The sequence below is a fragment of the Lactuca saligna genome, chromosome 2, assembly GCF_052625555.1.
Source record: "Lactuca saligna cultivar CGN05327 chromosome 2, ASM5262555v1, whole genome shotgun sequence".
NCBI lineage: Eukaryota > Viridiplantae > Streptophyta > Magnoliopsida > Asterales > Asteraceae > Lactuca > Lactuca saligna.
Window position 1 is genome coordinate 6,645,760 of NC_136418.1, and position 23,991 is coordinate 6,669,750.

Sequence of the window (23,991 nt, forward strand, 5' to 3'; positions counted from 1 at the left end):
TCGCCGAGTTCCTTGCAATACTCGTCCGCTCGCCGAGTCCCCGGAGCGACTCGTCGAGTTCCTAAGGCTCGCGGTCAAAGCTCCATGGCCACTCGTCGAGTTTTCCCCCTGCAACTTGACAAGTTCACATGCATCCAACGGTTGGGAAAAACCTTAACCGACTCGCCGAGTGACTCTACTCACTCGCCGAGTCTTCAAAAATCTTCATCGGACTCGCCGAGTTGTTCATCCAACTCGTCGAGTTTAGGACCATCTTCATATGACTCGCCGAGTCGAATATGCGACTCGTCGAGTCCCTTCAATTCTTCATCCATACAAATGCATTTTAAGCCATGCAAAGGTCCCAGATTGCAGATCCAGCCTCCTTAGGCATGCCTATCACGTAAAGTTGCAAACTTTACGTGCATGCAAGGCTTTAAGGCCCTTAATTGACAAGACTAAGCTTTCAATGAAGTCTCACACTTGAGGGAAGGCTCATACTAGGCGAGGCTGATAACTTTATGGATCTAGGAGCCAAAGGGAGTCCAAATCTGAAAGTTACAACTTCGGATCTTAGCTCAAACATAAGTAGCCTTTCATAAAACCCATCCAAAAGAGATTTTTGATGAACATGAGCCAAGGAAAACAGTCTAATACCTTCAAGAGAATGTTCACTGATGTAGATCTTGAATCCCACGAGTTCTTGCTTCTACTTGCTTGTTTTCCCCAAGTGTTTCCTCCTCCAAAATTCCTCCTCCAAGCTTAAACACACCAAAAGAACACACACACACACACGATTTAGGGTTTGAGAGGGACAAGAAATAGTAAAGGGGAGGCTGGGGGAGGCTAATGATCCTTTAAATAGGTTGAAATGCCCTGAAATCTAGGGTTTCATCTGCCAGCTCCTACTCGTCGAGTCCGCTCTTGGAATCGGTGAGTAGATCACTTAAAACACACAGACCAACATGCTACTACTCGACGAGTAGGGCGTCCAACTCGTCGAGTAGACCCAAAAACCAAATGGATTCATACACAAATCAATACCTGAGAATCGGGGCCTTACAATTCTCTCCCACTTGAACTAGACTTCGTCCTTGAAGTCTGCTGGGGTAAATAGCACCGGGTAATGTTCTCTCATCTCTGCCTCCGTCTCCCACATCCACTCGGATCCCCTCCAATGTTCCCACTGCACTTTTACCAATGGTATCTCCTTGATCCGTAGAACCTTCATCTTCCTCTCAAGTATGGCCACATGCCTCTCCACATAATTTAGTCATTCATCCACCTGAATATCATCCAATGGCACTACTGCCTCCTGATCCACAACGCACTTATGCAACTGTGAAACATGGAAAGTGCTGTGGATCCGACTAAGCTCATTCGGTAGCTCTAACCGATAAGCCACCTTGCCAACCCTGGCAATGATCTTGAACGTCCCAATGTAACGGGGACCCAATTTCCCCCTCTTCCTGAAGCGAATCACATCCTTCCAGGGTGAGACCTTCAGGAGTACCATATCACCCACCTGAAAATTCTAACTCAGATCGTCGTCTGTCGGTGTAACTCTTTTGCCGACTCTGGGCGGTCTGCACTCGCTGCTTGATCTGCTGAATTTTCTCGGTAGTCTGCAAGACTACTTTCGTCCACCCCATCACCCTGTGTGTAACACCCGGATTCCCAGGTATGATGTTTTGTTCTTTTATTTTTGGGTGTTGGGGGAGACTCGGCGAGTTGGCATCTAGACTCGCCGAGTATGGTCGCGGATTTGTACGCGAGTTCATAGCTGGACTTCGCGAGTTCATGAGTGGACTCGGCGAGTCCACGCTGTTTAATGAAACCCTAATTTCCAGGGGTTGAGACCTATTTAAAGGGTCTTAGGGCCGTCATTTGCAGTCACCAACCCCCAGAGAGAAACCCTAAAGAGATCTAGAGCGTTTTTGAGGAAGGAGAGGCCAATCTTGAAATTTTGTGGGTGTTTTTGCAAGAAGGAAGTGTTCAAGGCAAGAAGAGGATGAAGGAGGGGCGATTTTGGTGGTTTTTGAGCTCATAGAGATTGTATTGAGGTATTATTCTCGGACCTTCTTTAGTTTTTGGTGTTGATTCTTAGTGTTAGGGTTTTCTAACCCTTTTAGAGGTTGATTAAGCGGTGTATTTGGTCCCTTCTCGAGTTTGTGCTCTGGATCTGGACCCAAAGAGGTCCATAGACCTTAACCCTTGGAGCTTTATGAGTCATTTTGGGAATCATGAGCTTGGAATGTCATTTTTGGGGCTAAATCACCATTTTGGACCATTTAGATGTTATATGTGTGTCAAGGTCCGAACTTTACGTGATTATCATGCTTGGGGAGGCCAGATCTATGATTTTATGGAACAGATCTGACCTCAGAAGTTGTTTTGAGTTTGTGCATGGCATGAACTCGGCGAGTAGTATGAAGGTTGCCCGTTAATCACTGAGTGAGTGGACTTGTCGAGTTGGGGGAATGACTCAGTGAGTCAGGGAGAGTCAGGGGTCTGAGTTCAAGTTGGAACTCGCCGAGTTGTTCTTGAGACTCGGCGAGTTTAGTCGAGGTGGCCCCGCGATTCATGCCAGGTGGAACTCGTCGAGTCAAGGGGAGTACTCGACGTGCCAAGAGAGGATCTAAGAGAGTCAGTGGACACGTGTAGACTCGCCGAGTCGCCCTAGTGCACTCGACGAGTCGGGTCAAAGTTTGACCGTTGACCTTGTTGACTTTTAGGGTTGAGTATAGTTGTATTTATGAGAGTATTACTTTATGTGATTAGGCAGAGGCTAGATCACACTTCTTCCGAGTCAGATATTTACCGAGACATCGAGGTGAGTCTTCTCACTATACGTTACCTAGAGTGGTACTATGCGATGACCAGAGGGTCTTATCTGTTATGTATGAGATTATGTGCTATGTGATATTTGTATGTTGTATAATGATATAGACCAGACCGGAGGGTCCAACGAGCTATGACCGGACCAGAGGGTCCAACGAGCTATGGGACTGGAGGGTCCTGCTAAGACACATCGACCGGAGGGTCGTATTATAGCCTCGAGTGGCGTATGTGTTGTATGTGGTATTTTGGGGAACTCACTAAGAATTTATGCTTACAGTTGTTGTGTTATGTGTTTTAGGTACTAGTGATGAGCGCGGGAAGGCGCCGGCATGATTCGTACACACACGCATTGGAGTTTTTGTAGAGATTCTGGGGAGATGTTTTGTGACAATAACATTTGATACAATGTGTTTGACATTATTTTATGAATGAATGAATGTTTTAAAAATGAAAAATTATTTTGAAATTTACGTTGTTACACTGTGTCCAACCTCACCCCAACAAACCGGGGTGCGACATCTCCGCCTATACAACAGCTCGAAAGGCGGGACGCCAATGATGGAATGATAGCTGTTGTTGTAGGCGAACTCTGCAAGCGGCAAGTGGGAATCCCAACTCCCACTGAAGTCAATGATATGCGCCCTCAACATATCCTCGAGGGTCTGAATGGTACGCTCGCTCTGACCGTCGGTCTGCGGATGGAACGTTGTACTAAAATGCAACCGTGTACCCAGTTCCTCGTGGAACTTCTGCTAGAAACGAGATGTAAATCTAACATCCTAGTCAGAAACAATGAAGACCGAAACCCCATGGTGAGTGACAATCTTGTGAACATACATGTCGGCCAACTTCTCGGCCGAGGAACTCTCCCGTATAGCCAAGAAATGGGCACTCTTGGTCAATCGATCTACGATGACCCATATAACATCAAACCCCTTTGTCGTCCTCGACAGTTTGGTAATGAAATCCATCGTGATCTACTCCCATTTCCACATGGGAATCTCCAGAGGCTGCAGCATACCAAGCGGCCTCTGATACTCAGCCTTGACCATCCCGCAGGTCAAACACCTCTCGACATACCAAGCGATTTCTCGCTTCATACATGGCCACCAATAATTCAAACTCAGGTCTCAGTACATCTTGGTAGCCCTCGGGTGAATAGAGAATTGAGACTTATGAGCCTCCTCTATAACTGTCTCTCTGACCCCACCAGATATAGGAACCCATACCCGACCACATCGGGTCAATAATCCTCGACTATCCTGCATAAACCGGGTGTTCTCACCCTTGACCCTCTCCAACTTCCAGTTCTTCGGTGGCATGGCCTCAACCTGAGCATCCCTGATCAAGCCTATAAGCGGAGAATCCACCGCTATTCTCATACACACTGCTGGGGTGGAAGTCCCAGCTGCCTTATGGCTCAAAGCATCCGTCACCACGTTCGTTTTACCGGGATGGTAAAGGATGTCGCAGTCGTAGTCCTTGACTACATCCAGCCACCTACGCTACCTCATGTTCAGGTTCGGCTGGTCCATGATGTGTCTCAAGCTCTTGTGATCCATGTATGTGGTATAACGAACCCCATAAAGGTAATGTCTCCATATCTTGAGAGCGAACACCACCACCCCAGCTCTAAATCATGCGTAGGGAATCTCGTCTCATGCGACTTCAATTACCATGATGAGTAGCCTATCACCTGTCCTCTCTGCATGAGGATTGCCCACAAACCTATGATGGATGCATCACAAAATACTACAAAATCCTCCACACCCTCTGGGGGTGTCAAAACTAGGGCCTCGCACAACCGCTGACGGAGGGTCTCAAACACCCTCTGTTGCTCAGGGCCCCACCGGAAATCCACCCCTTCCTCGTTAGACGAGTGAGGGGTACTAAAATCTTTGAAAAATCCCGTATGAATCTCCGGTAGTACCCTACCAATCCCATAAAATTGTTGATGTCCGAGGGAGATATCGACACCTCCCACTGCATGACTGACTTGATCCTGGTCGGGTCGACCAAAATCCCTTCCTGGTTGATGAGATGTATGAGGAATTGGACCTCTCGTAACCAAGACTCACACTTCGAGAACTTGGCATACAACTGTTCTCGCCTCATAATTCCTAACAACTCCCTGAGGTGCTCCTCGTGCTGCTCTCGGGTCTTGGAATACACCAAGATGTCATCTATGAACACAATGACCGAGCGATCAAGCATTGGTCTGCAGACCCGATTCATCAGGTCCATGAATATTGTTGGCGCATTGGTGAGCCCAAATGGTATCCCCACGAACTCGTAATGACCATAATGAGTTCAAAACGCGGTCTTCTCCACGTCCTCCTCTCTGACCCGGACCTGATGATACCCCGACCTCAAATCAATATTGGAGAACCAAGATGCACCCTGCAACTGATCAAAGAGATCATCTATCCTTGGGAGTGGATAACTGTTCTTCACCGTCAACTTGTTCAGCTCCCTATAATCAATGCACATCCAGTGCGATTCGTCCTTCTTCCTGATGAAGAGGATCGGTGCTCCCGATGGAGAAGTTCTAGGTCGTATGAACTGCTTGCCCAACAGTTCCTACAGTTGTGACGACAGCTCCTGCATCTCTGGCAGTGCCAACCGGTACGACACCTTGGCGATAGGGGCCGCGCCAGGCACCAAATCAATCCTAAACTCAATCTGCATCTTCGGAGGTATCCCTGGAAACTCCTCCGGAAACACGTCTGCAAACTCTCTGACTACTGGAACCTCGAAAACTGATGTCTGATCCATGTCTCGCGTATCCACCACATACGCCAAATAACCAGCACACCCGTGCTGAATATACTGTCGAGCCCTGGCAGTTGAACAAAACCCTGATCCCACTCTGGTGCCCTCACCATATACCACCAGTTCTCCCCCACTTGGGGTTCGAACTACCACTCGCTGGCCCTCACAGTCGATCATAACACCGAACCGACTGAGCCAATCCATGCCTACAATCACACACACCTCCCCCATGGGGATCGGAATCAAATCTATCAGAAAGGACACTCTAAAAATCTCCAACTCACACCCTCAGTAGATTGAATAAGCAGAAACCTCGTGTTCGTTGGCAATAGAGACTCACAACGGACACTCTAACTCGCCCACTGGAACACTGAACTCCCTACTAAATGACTAAGATACGAATGACCGACTCGCCCCCAATTCGAATAAAGCCAAAGCAGGAAAAGAGTTCACTAAGAACATACCTAATCATAGGTACAACAGATAAGCATAACAATTACAATAAATGAAATAAAGGAGAGAAACATACCAACAACCACATCTGGTGCTGCCCTGGCCTCCTCTGTGGTCAGTTGGAAGGCACGCCCCTGAGCCTTTGGAGGCTCTGTCTTGACTGGCCTCCCATCCGATATCCTCAATGTAGCCGGCGTTGGAGCCTGCGCCGGCCTGGCTGCGATATGTGGACAGTTGGTCTTCACGTGACCAACCTCATGACAGTGATATCATATCCTCATATTCGATGCATGGGTTGTCTGGCGACAATCCCTAGCATAGTGCCCCTCCTTGCCACACTTGTGGCATCCATTACCTGTCCGAAAAACTCCGCAATGACTCTTGCCGCACTGTCCACAAGCGCGACCCTGCTGACCCACGGGTCTAGAATCAGCGGTCTTATACCGCTTAAGCGTCGGCTGCGACTGCGTTGGGGCCTGCCGCAGCTCCCTCATCTGCATCTCAATCTCCAACTCACGGCGCCTAGCGGCCTCCTGCAACTCCAAAAGAGTATCACATCGTTGGGTAGACACAAACTGACAGATGTCAGTCTTGTGCATGCTCAGATAATGGGTCATCTGAGCTTGATCAGAAGCAAACTCTGGGCAGAACATCACCCTTTCTGTGAACATGCGGGTGATCTCCATCACTGACTCCCCCTCCTGTCTCAAACTCAAAAACTCCTGCGACAAACGTTCCTGCTCGACTCACGGAATGTATCGGGCGCGGAACATCTCCCTGAACTGCTCCCAAGTAACAGCAGCTCTCTGATCATTAGTGAACGACCCAGTCGCTAATCTCCACCAGTCCTTGGCCTCGGACCTTAGCAAGTTCAGAGCACACGTGACCTTCTGGTCAGTAGGACACGAGCAGGTAAAGAAACACCCCTCCACATCTGAGATCCACCTCATAGCCTTGATGGGATCCTGCATCCCATCAAAAGTAGGGGGCTTCGTATTATCGAAGTCCCGATACTGGAAGCCCTTAATGGCTCCTCCCCCTGCTGCGGATACAGTTGATGCAGCTGCTGCGATAGGGTTGCGTATCACTCATCAAAGTACTTGACCATGGCGGTCTTGATAGACCCAAACATCTCTGGCAGTTGTGCCCAGAACGCAACAACAACCTCATCATGCAGAATCTCTCGAATCCTGGCATCCAACTCCTCTGTACCCATCTGCACCACGGGCTCAGGTGCTGTTAGCCCCTACTGGCCTCCATCTCCCGATCCTGATCCTGAACCGGATCCAGTCACGAAGCGTCTCGTCATCACCATTTTGAAACACACCACAAGATATCAGATAATCCACATAATAACTAGGAACCAACTCCCGAATAAACCCTAGGGATTGTGACTTCCTTGATACACGTATGGGTCCTGTGCTTTCAGTAGTACAGGCCCATACTACCTTCCACACCTACTCATATTTTTCTCAATTCTCACAACAACACCCTAACAATATACATAAGCATGGCGAGCGCTCAATCCTCACCCCTAGAGGAAGGCTAACGGAATCACAATTGACCTACCGGCCTCACACAACCCACCCATTCATGAAACTTCTACCAACCCTGCAACATTAGTGTATGCTAATCATACATAACGTTGGGCCCTATAGGATTTCAAATATCCGACCCTACCCCAAGCCCAAATCAATAGAACATAAGCTCCAAATCAAACATTCTCAGGCTATAAGATCTTAATTATGTATAGTCGTGATGCATACACAAGTAACTACAGTAATGATGTCAATCTCATACAAGGAAAAACCCTAGGCTAGCAGGCATCATGTAATCAGGCAATTCTATCATGCAATCCCTGAAGATCCCTAGCTTAGTACCGGCATACTGTTCTGAGATATCACATAATCAAATAACTGCATGGTATTTTGGGGTCAACTTGCTGGCTCAGGCTGATCGTACACCTTGCATTCTCCTTTACTTATTTTAAAAACCATTTTAGAAATCATTTTGAAAACCTTTCCTTGATTTGAGACTGGATTCACACAAATGTTCCTCCAATTCACTCAAACCAAGGCTATGATACCAACTTGTAACACCCAAAATTTCATGGCAATTTAAAACTTTTTCAAAACATTTAAAACCATTCATCATTACAAAGTTTGTTTTCAAAATATCTAATATTAGAGTTTTCCCAGAAACATAAACAAATCATGAGGAGCCGTAAGATCATACCTTCGCCTTGCCGCGATCCCCTGATGTACCTGAAACAATAAACTGAAACTGTAAGCCCAAAAACTTAATAAGTTATACCAATGTCATACAATTATAACAACAACATATAACAATTACATGACAGCATGCATGATCAGCCTTCAGCCTAACTGGACTGCCTCGCAGGGCCTACAACCTATCTAGACCACTCCCGAGCCTTCGACATGACTGTACTGCCTCGTAGGGCCTACAACCTATCCGGATCGCTCACCGGGTATGTTGGCCTACAACACAAAGCAGGACCGCCTCAACCCAACCCCCAATCAACAAACAAACATGTGCACATAAATATCAAACGCCAGCTCACATTATATACCAGTCAAACCGATCTATCAGATCACTAGTCATAGCAACATCCCTAGTAACCAGGGTATAGACCTAACCGGTCACTAACATAGCATCATCCTATAGCCAGGACATTGACCTAAACAGGTCACTACGTATAAGCATATCACCATCCTAACTACCAGGATGTAATCAATAAACATATCATGCCATAACCAGATACAATCTATAAAAGGGCCGACCTTGGTGCCTTAAACCTTGTTAATATAGTGAGGATAAGTCACGTCGTACTGTCGACTCGAAGATAAACTCAAGCTCTAGGATTACTGCCACGAACTCCACCCCCATATTCATTATAAACCATACTTGTAAATTTCCAATCTTTCCAAAATGTCCTCCAAAAGTCAACTGGTTAACTCATGGTCAAAGTCAAAGTCAATTGTCAATGTCAACAGTCCATGTTGACCTCCCGAATAAATCGGAGTGACTCGTCCTTGCAATACTCATCCGTTCGCCGAGTCACCGGAGCGACTCGTCGAGTTCCTAAGGTTCACGGTTGAAGCTCCATGGCCACTCATCGAATTTCCCCCTGCAACTCGACATGTTCAGATGCATCCAACAGTTGGGAAAAACCCTAACTGACTTGCCGAGTCACTCTACTCACTCACCGAGTCTTCGAAAATCTTCATCGGACTCGCTGGGTTGTTCATCCAACTCATCAAGTTCAGGACCATCTTCATATGACTCGCCGAGTCGAATATGCGACTCGCCGAGTCCCTTCAATTCTTCATCCATACAGGTGCATTTTAAGCCATGCAAAGGTCCTAGATTGCAGATCCAACCTCCTTAGGCATGCCTATCACGTAAAGTTGAAAACTTTACGTGCATGCAAGGCTTTAAGGCCCTTAAATGACAAGAATAAGCTTTAAATGAAGTCTCACACTTGAGGGAAGGCTCATACTAGGCGAGGCTGATAACTTTATGGATCTAGGAGCCAAAGGGAGTCCAAATCTGAAGTTACAACTTCAGATCTTAGCTCAAACATAAGTAGCCTTTCATAAAGCCCATCCAAAAGAGATTTTTGATGAACATGAGCCAAGGAAAACAGTCTAATACCTTCAAGAGAATGTTCACTGATGTAGATCTTGAATCCCACGAGTTCTTGCTTCTACTTGCTTGTTTTCCCTAAGTGTTTCCACCTCCAAAATTCCTCCTCCAAGCTTAAACACCCCAAAAGAACACACACACACGATTTAGGGTTTGAGAGGGACAAGAAACAGTAAAGGGGAGGCTGGGGGAGGCCAATGATCCTTTAAATAGGGTGAAATGCCCCGAAATCTAGGGTTTAATCTGCAAGCTCCTACTCGTCGAGTCCGCTCTTGGACTCAGTGAGTAGATCACTTAAAACACGCGGACCAACCCGCTACTACTCGACGAGTAGGGCGTCCAACTCGTCAAGTAGACCCAAAAACCAAAAGGATTCATACATAAATCAATACCTGAGAATCGAGGCATTACACGACGAGTTCTTAAGAGAACTTAACGAGTTGTTCTAGAAGTATCCCGACTTTATTGGAAAAAGAGGGACTCGACGAGTTGGATCGCGATATCGCAATTATGTGATTTATGGAACTCACCGAGTTGAATAGTAACTCGACAAGTTGAGTCAACTCGGAGCATTGACTTTGACTTTGACCAGAGTTGACCATTAATAGGGTTAGAAGTATGAAATGGTATTAAAGGGGATCTTTTATGTTTAGGGGATTCAACTGAGTTGATATTCAGAGTCGAGGACTATGCAACTACTTTTTCGTATTTGAGGTGAGTTGCCTTTCCTGTATCAATGGGTCTAAGGCACCAATGTTGGCCCACTAGTAGTTGTTTATAGTACAAATGATTGTCTGTGTGATAATTGTCTGGTATGCCACTATTTGTTGTGACTTATGTGCTTATTTGCTATGGTTTTATGTGGTAGTGGTAGAGGGGTGAAATAGACCCCATATCCGGTTGATTAGACTGAAGGGGAGCCACCACCCATATATGCTCGACAATATCCGGTTGAATATAACGTAGGGGAGGCCAACACCCAGATATGATCGGTAGTATCCAGTGGAATAGACCGAATGGGAGGCCAGCACCCAGATATGCATGGCAGTATGTTTGCTGTATGGTATGTGGTATGATGGGGGGACTCACTAAGCTTCGTGCTTACAGTTTTCAGTTTTGGTTTCAGGTACTTCTTCTTCAAAAGGAAAGGAGCCGACATGATCACAACGTATCACACTATGATTTTCCACATATGAGATTTTGGGAGTTGTACTACGATATTACTTTTATATGACATGTCTTGGTTATTGACTTACTGGTTTTATTCATGATATGAGTGGCACTATTGATGTTTCATACTACTATTTTTACAATTTACTCAATTAAAAATGGAATTTTTGGTTTTTAATTTTGGGATGTTTCAGAATCGCTTACTTACGGAGTTTCATGAGACTCCCATGGCGGGTCATTGCGGAATTAAGAAAATGTTAGTGTCATTATCTACATTGTTTTATTGGGAAAAAATGCGCAAGACGATGAAGGAGTTTGTGGGTGAGTGTGTGGTTTGCCAACAAACCAAGTATTCGACCCAGGCATACGGAGGATTGTTGCAACTACCGTCGACTCCGAAGCCTGTTTGGGAAGATGCCTCTCTGGACTTCATCACCAGGCTACCTACTTCGAAGGGCCTGACCGTTATTTTGGTGGTAGTTAACCGTTTAACAAAGTATGCGCACTTTGGGACGCTGCCAATTCATTATACAACCCAAAAGTTTGCTGAACTTTTTCTGGAAATCGTTGTCAAGATTTCCCAAAAGTATGGTGTCGGACAGGGACACAATCTTTGTTTGTACATTCTGGTCGCATCTGTTTACATTAAGTGGCACCACGTTGAACCATAGTACGACATACCACCCCCAAACTGATGGGAAAACGAAGGTGGTGAATCGAGGGGTGGAACAATACTTACGTGCCATGACTTCTGACTGACCACAACAATGGGTTCGTTTATTGGCATGGGCTAAGCTGAGTTACAATACCAACTATCATATTAGTATTGGTATGTCACCTTACCAGGTTCTATATGGTAAGCTTCCTCCTTATCTCATTCCTTATGCAGCGGGGTCGTCAAAGGTAGTTGCGGTTGAGGAGCTATTGCTGGAACAAGATATACTGATGCGACAACTTAGGGAGAATCTGGTGGCTGCTTGTAACTTAAAGGAACTCTAGGCAAATCGGAAAAGGCTGGATGTGGAATTTCATCCGGATGACAGGGTTTTTGTCAAGCTACAACCGTACCGGCAAATTTCGGTTACCAAATGACTTTCAAATAAGCTTGCAAAACACTATTATGGGCCCTTTAATATTGTTGAGAGAGTAGGAAAAGTCGCATATCGGCTAGATCTTCCGCCCACTAGTCGTATCCTGTTTTTCATGTTTCGGTGCTCAAACTTTGCAAAGGTGGAATTGGAGTCAGCGGATCAGTATTACCTGAGACTTTTGAGGACGAGCACCCGGTGGAACAACCGTTGAATGTTTGTGATGTCATCCAAGTGATAAAAGAGGTCACTCTCAAGTTCAGGTCTTAGTCCAATGGTCTGGTTGTTCACCTGAAAATGCTACTTGGGAGGATCTGCAGAAGTTTCGTGCAGTTTATCCTGAACACAACCTTGAGGACAAGGTTCTTTTTGAAGCACAGGAGAATGTTATGCCCGAATTAAGCCCGTTAACAAATGTGGATGTTGATCTTAGCCCGTCAGCCAGAGGTCCGGGTCTAGTAAGGAAGTCTGATATGGTGGTGGTAAAACCCGTTTGGCAGAAAGATTGTCGGATGGGTAAAGTCACGAAGTAGGATAAGATTGGTTCTATGTTTTTAAAGTATTTCTTCGGATTTGGATTTCTATTTAGATTTAGTTTATCTTTTCGTTGTTATTATTTAAACATTAGCATGGAATGGAATACAATAACTTTTGAGTCAAATTCTGTCTTCTTTCTCTCAGTTTCTCAGGGAGTTTGCACTCATTCAATGTAGTGCTCGTTGATCATATAGGCTTGAGTGTATTACTATCCTTAGCATCTCCATTTTCTTAAATGATTCACCTTTTACTTTTCTTATAAGCATATGAAGCTAATATGGAATACCACATCAACAGTTAAGTTAACGCAAAAAAAAATGTATAACGCTAATATGTCACACTACATCAATAGTTAACTTAACGCGATCATCTGGTGACCTGAGACATTAATGGACACAAAAAAAACAAGTTAACTCCACACAAGCAAACATCTAGTGAGTGGAGACTTTACATATAAAACTAATATGACACACCACATCAACAGTTAACTCAACACAAACATCTAAAGGCTCGAAATATTAATGGACACTAAAAAAAACAAGTTAACTCCGCACTAGCAAGCATTGGTGACCTGAGACATTAATAGACATAAAACCAACACAAACTTAAGTTTTTTATTATTTTTTTTAATGGTATTTGCCTATGTGAATTTATTCATTAACATGTTATTATAATTTTTTATTTTAAATTGCCAAATATCAACACTCAGCTCAAGATGAGATATCGGTTCCTATCCGTCTGCATACTGATCTCTCCGCTGGAAGCAACACTTGGCTACCATCGCATCTTCTACAATGGCTTCTCCTCTCCCCCTTCCCTCTGTTGCCCCTAATTTCAAGGTATATATATGCACACTCTTGCTTGCTCTACATATATATGCGTAGTACGCAAATTGTTGATAAACTCCCTTTACCTGTTTCCCCTCCTCGTGTATTTTGGTACCACAATATTAATGAATACGAAATTCTAAAGAGCTCCATGCGTTTCTCACTTTCTCTCTCAATTACAACCAGGGTACTTGTGGGTTCGGTTTAAGGGGTCGTAAATCGAGATTCGGTGTCAGCATTCGTAAGGGATTAAGGGTTTCTGCTGGAGGTAATACAAAAGATTCCTCCATATTTTTTTTGGCGTAATTCGAACTCTCATACTCGTTTTTGTTTATCTTCTATGAATAAAGTTTAATTTTTAATCATTATTTATGTTTGGTGGGATTTTAGTTGCAATGTGCTTATGCCCACCATGTGTTTGTGAAAAATCTAGAAAAAGAAGAGATGTATTTTGAAATGTGCTTATACCTTTGGACCCGTTAAGTTCTTCAAAGTCTATCATGAAGGATCTTAACTCTTAACCATAGGCTATACCTGATCTTTGTATGCAGATTTGATGATCGAACAAGATGATCTTCTTCTTACATTTTTGAAAGACAGAGAGTTGAATGGAGACTTTATAGCAAAAGTGACTGATAAACTTTGGATGAGGAAGTCAATAAAGATTGATGATATTGAAACAGACTTAACAATTGATGCTAATCAACTCAATGAGGTACTACTGATCATCTAAAAAATGCTATCTTTTTGCTATCTTATTTGTCATTAGTAGGTTTGAAGAAATTGTAGCACCAAATTGTGAAGTAAAAAGTCAATGATTTGTTTAGAATCATGTTTGATTACTGTAGCAATTGGTTGATGAAAATACGGGTGGATTCCTCAAACTGACAAGAACAAATGAGTGGCTATTAGGGGAAACCACTGCTCCAATAAACAAAAAGATGAGAGCTAAGGTATTTAGCTTTTATTTCATATTTCCAGAATTATAAAAATAATTGATGGATAAAAATATTTTTCTAACTTGTTTATATTAATAACAGGAACAGCGTGATGATAGTGAAAGAAGAACTAGACTCAACCTACTTCAATATGAAGCTGTATGAAATATAGATTTAGCCACTAAAGTATTTATTATAATAATCATAAAAAAAATAGTAGTAATTGAGTGCATATTGTTACTTTGCAGATTAAGAGGGAACTTTTTCTTCTAACAATTGCTATTGGAACTGCATGTAGTGGATATTGTTTAGTAACTTTTTCCATCCAGGTATTCAAGTAGAGGTATAATTTCAGTCATTTCTGATTTTTCATACACATGCTTTTTAGGGCAAGCTATATCACACTTGCATACAATCACAATTATAAAAAACAAAAAGATAAAGCTTAGTTTACATTATTTTCTTCTAATTTTGATATTTCTTTATTTGGTTCATGAAAAAAGAAATTATGATAGCTTATGGATGAAATGAACTTATGAAATCTTCCTCCTTTTTGCTTATAGGCTGCTGTGAGTTATGCAACAGGAGTACTTTTCAGGTTAGTTTAAAGTAATTTAATTGCTTGACTACTTGTTGTATCTTATTTATTAGAGAAACACACTTTGTAAAAAAAAAATATTTTTTTAATGGATCTTCTAGCCATAAAGTGGCCTTTACAAAGTATGTTGCTATTTTTAGCAGTTTTGGCTAAAGATCAAGATTCAAAATCAGCTTCAGATATTAAAAGTCTCTACCTAATGTAGTGCATAATTTGCTGAAATCCTTGATTGAATAGGATTTACATTAAAAAAACTAAATAACGGAAAACTAAAAGGATCTTCAAGGTTAAGAAAAAGTGAAAAATGAACCCCAAAATGATCTTCAAAATTCCTTGAAAGTTGAAACTAAGGGAAAAATACAGAAAAGAACTTGTACTCACACATTTTTATTAATTTTAGCCAGTTAAATATTTATGTAATGATCAAACCATTATGCATTTTTTTAGGGTTAATCTCAAAAAAGACCTTATATTTTGTGTTTTTTCCAGATTAAACCTCAAATTTACTTTTTGCCTGAAAAATACCTTGTATTTTTTTTTTTTTTTTTCATTTTTTCTGAAAAAGCCCTCAACTTTGTATTTTTTTTTTTTCCGAAAAAACCCTTCAACCTTCTAAATGTTTCCTTTGAAACCCTCAAATTTGTGTAGTTTTTCTCGAAAAAACCCTCACATTTTACAATTGTTTTTGACAAAAAATGACTGAAAGGGCTAGACCGGAAAAAATGAAAAAATACAAGGTTCTTTTTCAGGCTAAAAATACATTTGAGGCTTCATCCGGAAAAAACACAAAATATAAGCTCTTTTTTGAGATTAATCCTTTTTTTTTAACCTTTAAAAAAACAATTGTACCGATTATCCTATATTTATACCATGACAAAAAGTATAAAAAAGCTTTCACCGTATTTCCGATTAAGCCACTGAACTATTCTTATAATAATTATTAAAAAAAAATATAATAGTTCAGCGGCTAAATGAATAAAATGATAAAATTACGTTGTGTTTTTCTGTATTTTTAACCCTAAAAGTAATTCTTATTTAGATGATTATTATATGCAGTTGCTTGTATCTTCAACTTTTATATCGATATGTTGACAACCTTTCAAGGGAATCAATTCCTAAAATTTTCAGAGAAAGAAAGATCAAAAGGTACAACTGTTCAACTTTTTGTAGCTAAAGTCTTCATCTATTTACTCTTACAAAATCCTCCTTTTTGGATATGAAATTTAGAATTGGAATAAGAAGTGATGACGTGGCGGATACTTTTGAGAAAGTGGTGAAGGGTTGCAGCATGGTTTTGTCATCACCACGTCTTGTAATCCCAGCTGCTATTTATGGATTGTGGGGCATCTCTCAACATTTTGCAAATGATTTTTTTCAGGTATGCAATTTTTTATTTTAATATTTTTACACTACAAATCATTTTTAGGGTACACACTTATTTTTGTAAATGTATGGAAAACTCAAGGACATTTCTGTCATTTTGCACCCATAGTGCTTTCTAAAATTGATTGTAATCCCTCAATATAACATAAGGAAAACCTAATGCTTACTAGATTTTCGAGAGTCAACACCTTATGTAGTTTAATGCCCAAATTGCCCTTCTGATGTAGTTGTTGTTATGGATGTTTTTTTTTTTTTTTATGTATAGCTTACACCAGCAATGGTAGGGGTGTTTGCATATAAAGCTGCTGCATTGGTTCAAGTTTACAGAGACAATGAAGATCTTCAATTAATTTTTCCTGGAAGTGATGAGGACATGTTTGACTAAAGCTTTTTGTCAAACTTTAATTTTTTTTTTTTTTTTTTGACTTTCAAGTTGGATGCTTCCCAATGGCTCAACATCTTTGAGGTAATTCAATTTTATAGAGACAATGAAGATCTTCAATCAATATATATACTCCTTCTGTTGCATGAAAAAAAAAATTGCAACATTTCTCATTATTGCTTGTTTTTCAATAATATTCTTCTCACAAAAAGACTAAAAAAACTAACTGCTTGTTTTTATATATTTCCCTCTTGCAGATCTTTTACATGGAAGAGTGAGAGGTTGCTTGTGGAAAGCCACCGATTACATGTCAAATAAAGTCTTTTGTAATGAGGTTTAGTTGTATATTACTTGTACTTTACATGTTCTTGTGATAATATCAACATCTTAAAACCTTGTGAAATGGTTAATAGGGTTCAATAAACCGCTTCTCAATTCTGTCATGTATGTAAACATTGTAATTCATCCATCAATTGAATTGTTCTTTGTATAATGTGTTGCTTTTCGGTTTGTGGCTTTCTTCCCCATGTGATTCATGATAGGTTTTTTTTTTGTGACCTTTGTTTTTGGGAATGTTATGCTCTTTAAGCTTGTTTTGTTTGTTGTATATTTTTGGTTTCTTATATTCTATGGTATGTTAGTTGATGACATTTAGTAATAATCTTGTCTTTTTGTAAAACTGGTCATCTATTACTCCAAAATTTGTGTCAATACCAGATTTTGTTGACATCCACTTTCTGGTTTCTAGTTAAGTTCGCTACATTATGCAAGCATGAACCATTTCTTCTTGTTATGTTTCTCTTATGCTATTAGGTGTGGGCAATATGTTAAGGGATGTTAGGCCATCCGGTATGGGAGAGGAAACCATGCATGAAGGCTGACGTGACACCTTTGTCCACGCGTGAACACTGCCCCCAAGGAGCGTGGGTGTGTTGTGGTGTGACCGGCTCCACGGGCGAAGACAACCAGTGAGGGAATAGCTTTGCAAACGACCAATGGGATTCGTTTATTCCAAGCGGTCAAATGGCCGTTCACAAAGGAAGGCGTCGGAAATTCTTGAATGAGGCTCGCCGGAAAAAGAATTACATAAATAAAGGGTGCTGCAAAAACGAGAAAGAAGAAAAGATGCGACGACCAAAGAAGAAAAGAGACGATTAGGAAATAAGGTTTAAATTACAAAGATTCGGCTTAATTAAATTCAATTGGGCTAGACATATTTTTAGTGGGCTAATATTTTTGTGAGTTAAAATGGTTTTGTTAATATGAAGTAACTTTTTAAGGGTTTAATTGATTTGGTAATATGGAGTATATACATGTGTGTGTTTATATAATTTTAAAAAATAATAAAATGTTTATTTAATTTTAAAAATTATGTTTTGTTTATTTAATTTAATTAAAAAAAGTATAAATAATATGGAGTGGTAACCACATTATTTATAAATGTTATTTAATTTTACAATTTGTGTTTTTTTTTTCCAATTTAATGTACTTTTTATTAATAAAATATTTTTTATGTTTAATAATTATGTTTTTTTATTTAATATAATATCAACAAAAAAAAAATAAGAAACTAAAAAAAATAAATAATGTGGAGTGGTTACCGAACTATTAGCATAATATCTGAATTGAAAAAATTCATACATAAACTTGATAGGTAAAAAAATGTATTTATTTTATCTAAAAGCTAGATTCATAAATTACAAAAATTAAAAGAAACGATACCTACTTTCCTAGGCGTTGACTATTAGTACAAACACACTTTTTCGCAAACGAAACTTTCTTTTGAAATCGCTTGCCTGATAAACATAATTATCAGCAAAATAACCGTGAACTACACATCAACGCCTTCTTCACGGTCTCCATTTAACATCGCACGTCGTGTTAGTAGCGGAGCTGAATCTGGTTGTAATAACACGTTCGTACAATATTCGTACATCATATTGACGAAGACATCATCGTCATCATTCTTAGACGGGACCAACATATCCATTTTTTTTAATAGGGAAGTATTGAAATTTTGTAAAATGTAGAGAAAGAACGAATTAGGTGAATGAACTTGGTATAGAGTGTATGTATTTATAAGTATATAAAAATTAGTTATTATTATTATTTTTTTATCTAATATGACTGTTAATGTTCAAAGTCGTTTGAAAATTGTTCGAATTCATCGCCCAAATACGTGTTGCAACTCATTACCATGGCAACGTCAGGCACCATAACACCACCATAGGGTGGTGTTCCTGGAGTTACAATGCCATTGAGGACCCTCCATGTCGACAACGGGGTTTAACCGTAATCTTAATTTGTTACACCGGAGAATACATGATTGTATTGGATTGAATAGTATAAGAGGGACAATACAAATTTTCTATGGATGTTTTTTTATTATGGAAATGCAAAGGGCATCGACGATCTTTTGTAAATATGACTATCCCATCTTGTAAAGCTACTATACTTTGTAATTGTAATTCATATAAAATGGTTCATTTTTTATCAAAAAAAAACCATCACGATAAAAAACCAAAACGAAATGAAACTCATCTGAAATCGGTCTTTGTGCATCTTTTTGCATTTTGACCTGTTTCGTCTGCAACCATTTGTATTTTTCTGTCTTATTCACACACTATAATTGAATTTTATAGACTATTATTCATTTTTACACAACAAAACACTACAATGTGGATCCACTCTGATCTACAATATCCTCATAAGTCATAACTAACGCATAACTAATCTAAACGATAAATGAATTGTAAGGCATAATTTCACACCTAAAACATAACTATAAACAAGGATTTGATATTTCACCTCACTACGTTCTAGAAAGAAATCTGTCACCTTTATTCATAAGCTGAAAAATCGCAGCCGCCTTTTTCTGCCCACGTTTTGTCCCATTCTGCGAAATATCCACCACGTGCTCATAAACCCCATACTGAAGTGCAGCCAACAAAAGGTTAGAATTGTTCAAACAAAGTTTTAGAAGGACTGCAGTTGCACATTCTTTGTTCTTCGGGGTCCCTTGTCGCATAAACTTCACAAGAGTTTCAATAAACGAAAGTTGCCCCAATTCCTTCCTCCCATCAGGATGCGCTGCAAGTAGTAAAAGCACCGAAAGAGCTTCATCAACCATGTCTAACCTCTCGTTTTCAAGCATTTTCAGTAAAGGTTTAATGGCGCCACCTTCGATTGCTCTGACTTTGTTTGGATGCGAAAGCGTTAAGTTAAACAAAGCGGTAGCGGCGTCTTTTTTGCCGCGGATTGTTCCTTCGGTTAACAAATTGATCAATGGCGGAATTCCGTTTGAAGCTCCAATCAACGTTTTGTTTTCGTCGATCATCGATAAGCTAAACAATGCTGCGGCGGAGTTTTCTTCAGCTCCGATGGTTCCGTTTTGGAGGATTTCGATTATCGCCGGAATCGGATTCTCTTTCGATACCTGTTTCTTGATTTTGTCGTCGATTGAGAGGTTTAGTAAGGCGGTGACGGCGTGTTCTTGGATTTTGGAATCGGGGTAGGAAAGGAGCTGGACGAGCGGCGGAATTCCGCCGTTGTCGGCGATTAAAACTCGGCTTTCCGGGGATTCTCGAGAAATCATACGGATTTTGGTCACGGCTTTTCGTTGGATTTGTAATTGGCTGGAGGAAAGGTTTTGGATTAGGGTTATGACTTTGTCGGCGCGGGTGATTTTGGGCGGCGGCGGTGGGTCTTTTTTGGGGAGTTGGTAGTTGTTGGTTTCGCACCATTGGAGGATTAGGTTGTGGAGGGCGACGTTTGGTGCTAAGGCGGTGTGGGTTAAATGTAGGCCGGTTTTTGGGCAGGTTTGGTGGTCGGAATCCAGCCATTGTTGTATGCTTGCTCTCTCGTATGTCTGCAATGAAAGATCATAATACAATCATCAATCACCGGAAAATACATCAAAAAATGACAAAAAATTCAAGACTTGGATTAAAAACGACAAAAAATTCAAGACTTGGATTAAAAACTTTAGGTCAAAAAAGTAAGAAAAGAAAACACATGCGGGGGTTGGGGAACGGTGGTGATGGGGTGGTTGATGGTGGTGGTTTGATACGGTGGCGGCGAAGGATTGTTTTAAAAACTTATATAGTACAAGTCATCAATGCATTAACTTCGTTAACTTGCATCATTCATACCAAGTATAAATAAAAAATTAAAGTATTGATTTAACTTTGTAAGATTGGCAAAAAGTACCCCTGAACTTTATACCAGATTTGGTTTAATTATTTTGAAATGGCAAATAACGATTATTTTATTATAAAGTTGGATGCCCTTTGTTTTCTTTTGACTTTTTTTTCTAGTTGTGTGACCTACTTGTAACGTTTATGAAAGGTGAGAGCCTCTTGGAGCAACTTTTTTTATATATTTATGCAACCATATTTTAATTTTTTCTACTAATTTATATGATAAACCGGATTTTTTGTAACTCGTTTGTAACAAATTAAAACATGATTACATAAATTGATAAATAAACTTGTTTCATACTAAGTCATTAACCCTAACAAGTAAACATATATACAAAATACAACGTATTTTTATATTTTTATCAATTTAGCCACAAAAAATTGACCGGTAACCGAATCAATAATAATTTGTGAAAGTACATTGTACTTTTTTAGATTTTGCTTGGTATCAAAACCGGTAACCAAGAAAAGTGTTTTTATAGGTAAAAAAAATGAACAAAGTTTAATCACAAAAACTATAAAATTATGAAAATACACATATTTTTCCTTGACAAAACATTATGACAAAGTAAACATCATAATGCATGGATCATGTAAACTCACCTGACCCGTTGCAACAATGACAGGATCCCTCATCATTTCCAAAGTGATTGGACACAAAAACTCAAATGGAATCGTGATAGACGCACATTTTTGTAGCGTTCTATTACATGGAGCAGGATCATCAAGAACATTAGCTTGTTCAATTCCCGCAAATCTTTTAAATTTATCAAGAAGGTTTATAATCTTTTCGGTTCCTTCAGCATTTTGTCCTCTTCTTTCTTTCACAAGTTTCCTTATAACAATAGTTTCAACCCTTAATTCCTCAAGAGTGTTTAAGGATAACTTGTTTGCCAATCTTTTAATAGCTTCACATTCAGATATCCGGTCAGTGTCGGTTGACAATACGGTCATCATGTCTGTGGTGAGTTCCATGTCTTGATTGTCCATTCGGGGTTTGGCTCTTTTAAGTTGCATACACATTAACTCCACCTGTAATAATAATATAAGGTTATATTTATTTAATAAATGTTCATTTACTTTTTTTTTATCTTGTGGATCTCATTTGTATATGGTTGTGTGATGAGGAGAATATGTAGGTCTTTTGCACAAACAATAGATCACAAACAAGCCTAATGCATGCCAATTCAATCGTGATGTAAAAAAGATTTTTTTGTTAATTTGGGCAAAATGTTAAATAATCGTGACTTTTCTGTTTAAAAAAAACTTTTTGGACTTTACTCGAACTTTTCCCAAAAATTTGGAATTTTTCCATATTGTACTAGAAAAATCTACCCAATTATAGCAATGAAATTTGTTTTCCTATAATCTGGTAGATTTTTCAAAGTACTATGTTATAACGGGAATAAATGAAAGTATGATGTTATAAATAATCAGTGCATTACATTTAACTACAAAATCTCTACTGTTAAATTGGCAATCAAAGAATAAAATGGTTTAGAAAGTTGTAAGCATTTTGAATACAATTTAGACAATTTTCAAGTCATTTCACCCTATTCATTTAGCCAGATTTATATACCTCTTCTTAACATGTTACATGTCACATGGAAAGAGAGAGATTAATTTAGTATTTAAATATTTTTCCAATGAAAAATGGCAACTTTTGTTTTTGAATATTAGTAATACTGTAATTTTACATCAATGATATAGATTTTCAGTTCAGAATATTACACAAAGCGTTTTCTATAAATTAACATTACTACTTTATGAAAATTATTCTTATGGATATTGCAGTTAATTACAAGTCATAATAGTCAAGAAGTTAGTCTAATTATGTGAGAAATATTAAATCTTGAACTTCAAGATCAACAAGAATGGTTTCAGATTAGAAAAAATGTTTTATGATATAAGACAATTTGAGCTAAAGAACTAAAGAAATCAATACAGGTAAACTTAAATGCAATCACAAAACCCCTATGATATATATTCACATATTAAAACTATATTTGAATCAAAAGAAATCAAAAGTAAGACCAAGACAGCAGATAATCAAAGATTTAACAGAAGAACAAATTACTTGTTCTTTAACTTCTTCTGAAATTCCAATTTCTTTGTATGGAAATCCGTCCATTGCATGATTCAATTTATCATAAACACTATTGAATCTGCTTAGCATTGCATCTGTTTCCAATACCTAAAACAAAATCAAACTGTTGAATTTGAATTTGAATTTCAAAACCTAAAAAGTACATGACATATAAGAAAAGAGGAAAAGAAAGCTAACCAGATAAATTTTGCTTCCAGCATGACAAGTCTTCAACAATTTCTTTGCCAGAACAAACGCTCTTTTCAATCTATGCAAACATGATATACAATCCTCGGGAATCTGTGCATCAAGATCACGAAGCTCTTCCAACAATGGCAGACACTGCCTCAATCGCCTTTGGAGCATTTGGCTCTCTTTCTTCTGCGTTCCTCGAAATTCTCCCATTGATTTAGCAGCTTCGACAATCCCAATCAACTCTTCAACAACATCCCTAACGATTCTGCAATTATTACACTTCGATAACTCCTTTTCTTCTTCCATCGGTAAACCCCCTTTCCCGTTCTGTCACCTTTTGGATTTTCGATTACACCAGAAAAGGTCCCATCTTGTCATCCAAAAACCTAGGGTTTTCATCATGTTTGCAGATTACATCGAGATTATTATGTTTGATTTTGGATTGGAGATTAAGTACGACAGGATTGAGATTGAAGAACAGGGGAAAATCAAACCCTAAGTTGTGTGAATTAATTTCATAATGCAATCATATGAATCAAACGTTATTTTGCGGTCTATATTTTAAAAGTTTGTTAGATACGTGTGTAACCGTCAGTTGTTAATAGACAATTGCATATGCATGCACCATTTACTATAAAAGATGGCAAAACTACAATGCTCTATGTGTTTCAATGATTCGTAAGACGAGTGTTTAAAGTATCTATGAGGTTGTTTGCAAGTTGTAACCAAACAATTTTTGGAGTCTCGATTAAAAACTAATTGAATAATTATTTAAGCTACCCATGATATTTTTGAAAAAGAAAATGAGAAAATTCTTTTGGTTAGAAGACTAAATCACACAAAGCATGAAGGAATGACTGCATTAAATGATAAAAAT

At 39.6% G+C, this 23,991-nt stretch overlaps 2 protein-coding genes across 2 annotated transcripts; one reads left to right on the plus strand and one right to left on the minus strand.

The window, feature by feature from the left end:
- The first annotated feature begins 13,208 nt into the window (after nt 1–13,208).
- LOC145030619 (NF-kappa-B inhibitor-like protein) lies at nt 13,209–17,127 on the plus strand. The gene is made up of 11 exons (XM_078978996.1): nt 13,209–13,345; nt 13,520–13,601; nt 13,885–14,048; nt 14,182–14,286; nt 14,374–14,430; nt 14,520–14,600; nt 14,835–14,869; nt 15,926–16,015; nt 16,097–16,247; nt 16,518–16,718; nt 16,892–17,127. The coding sequence occupies exons 1-10, from the start codon at nt 13,301–13,303 to the stop codon at nt 16,635–16,637; spliced, it is 930 nt and encodes a 309-aa protein (XP_078835122.1). The 5' UTR covers nt 13,209–13,300; the 3' UTR covers nt 16,638–16,718; nt 16,892–17,127.
- Nucleotides 17,128–19,227: 2,100 nt separating this feature from the next.
- LOC145030620 (U-box domain-containing protein 15-like) lies at nt 19,228–23,678 on the minus strand. Its single transcript, XM_078978997.1, has 4 exons — nt 23,118–23,678; nt 22,911–23,027; nt 21,437–21,865; nt 19,228–20,502 (listed from the first exon to the last, which is right to left on the minus strand). Exons 1-4 carry the CDS (start codon nt 23,418–23,420, stop codon nt 19,447–19,449), a joined length of 1,905 nt encoding a protein of 634 aa, XP_078835123.1. The 5' UTR covers nt 23,421–23,678; the 3' UTR covers nt 19,228–19,446.
- Nucleotides 23,679–23,991: the final 313 nt, after the last annotated feature.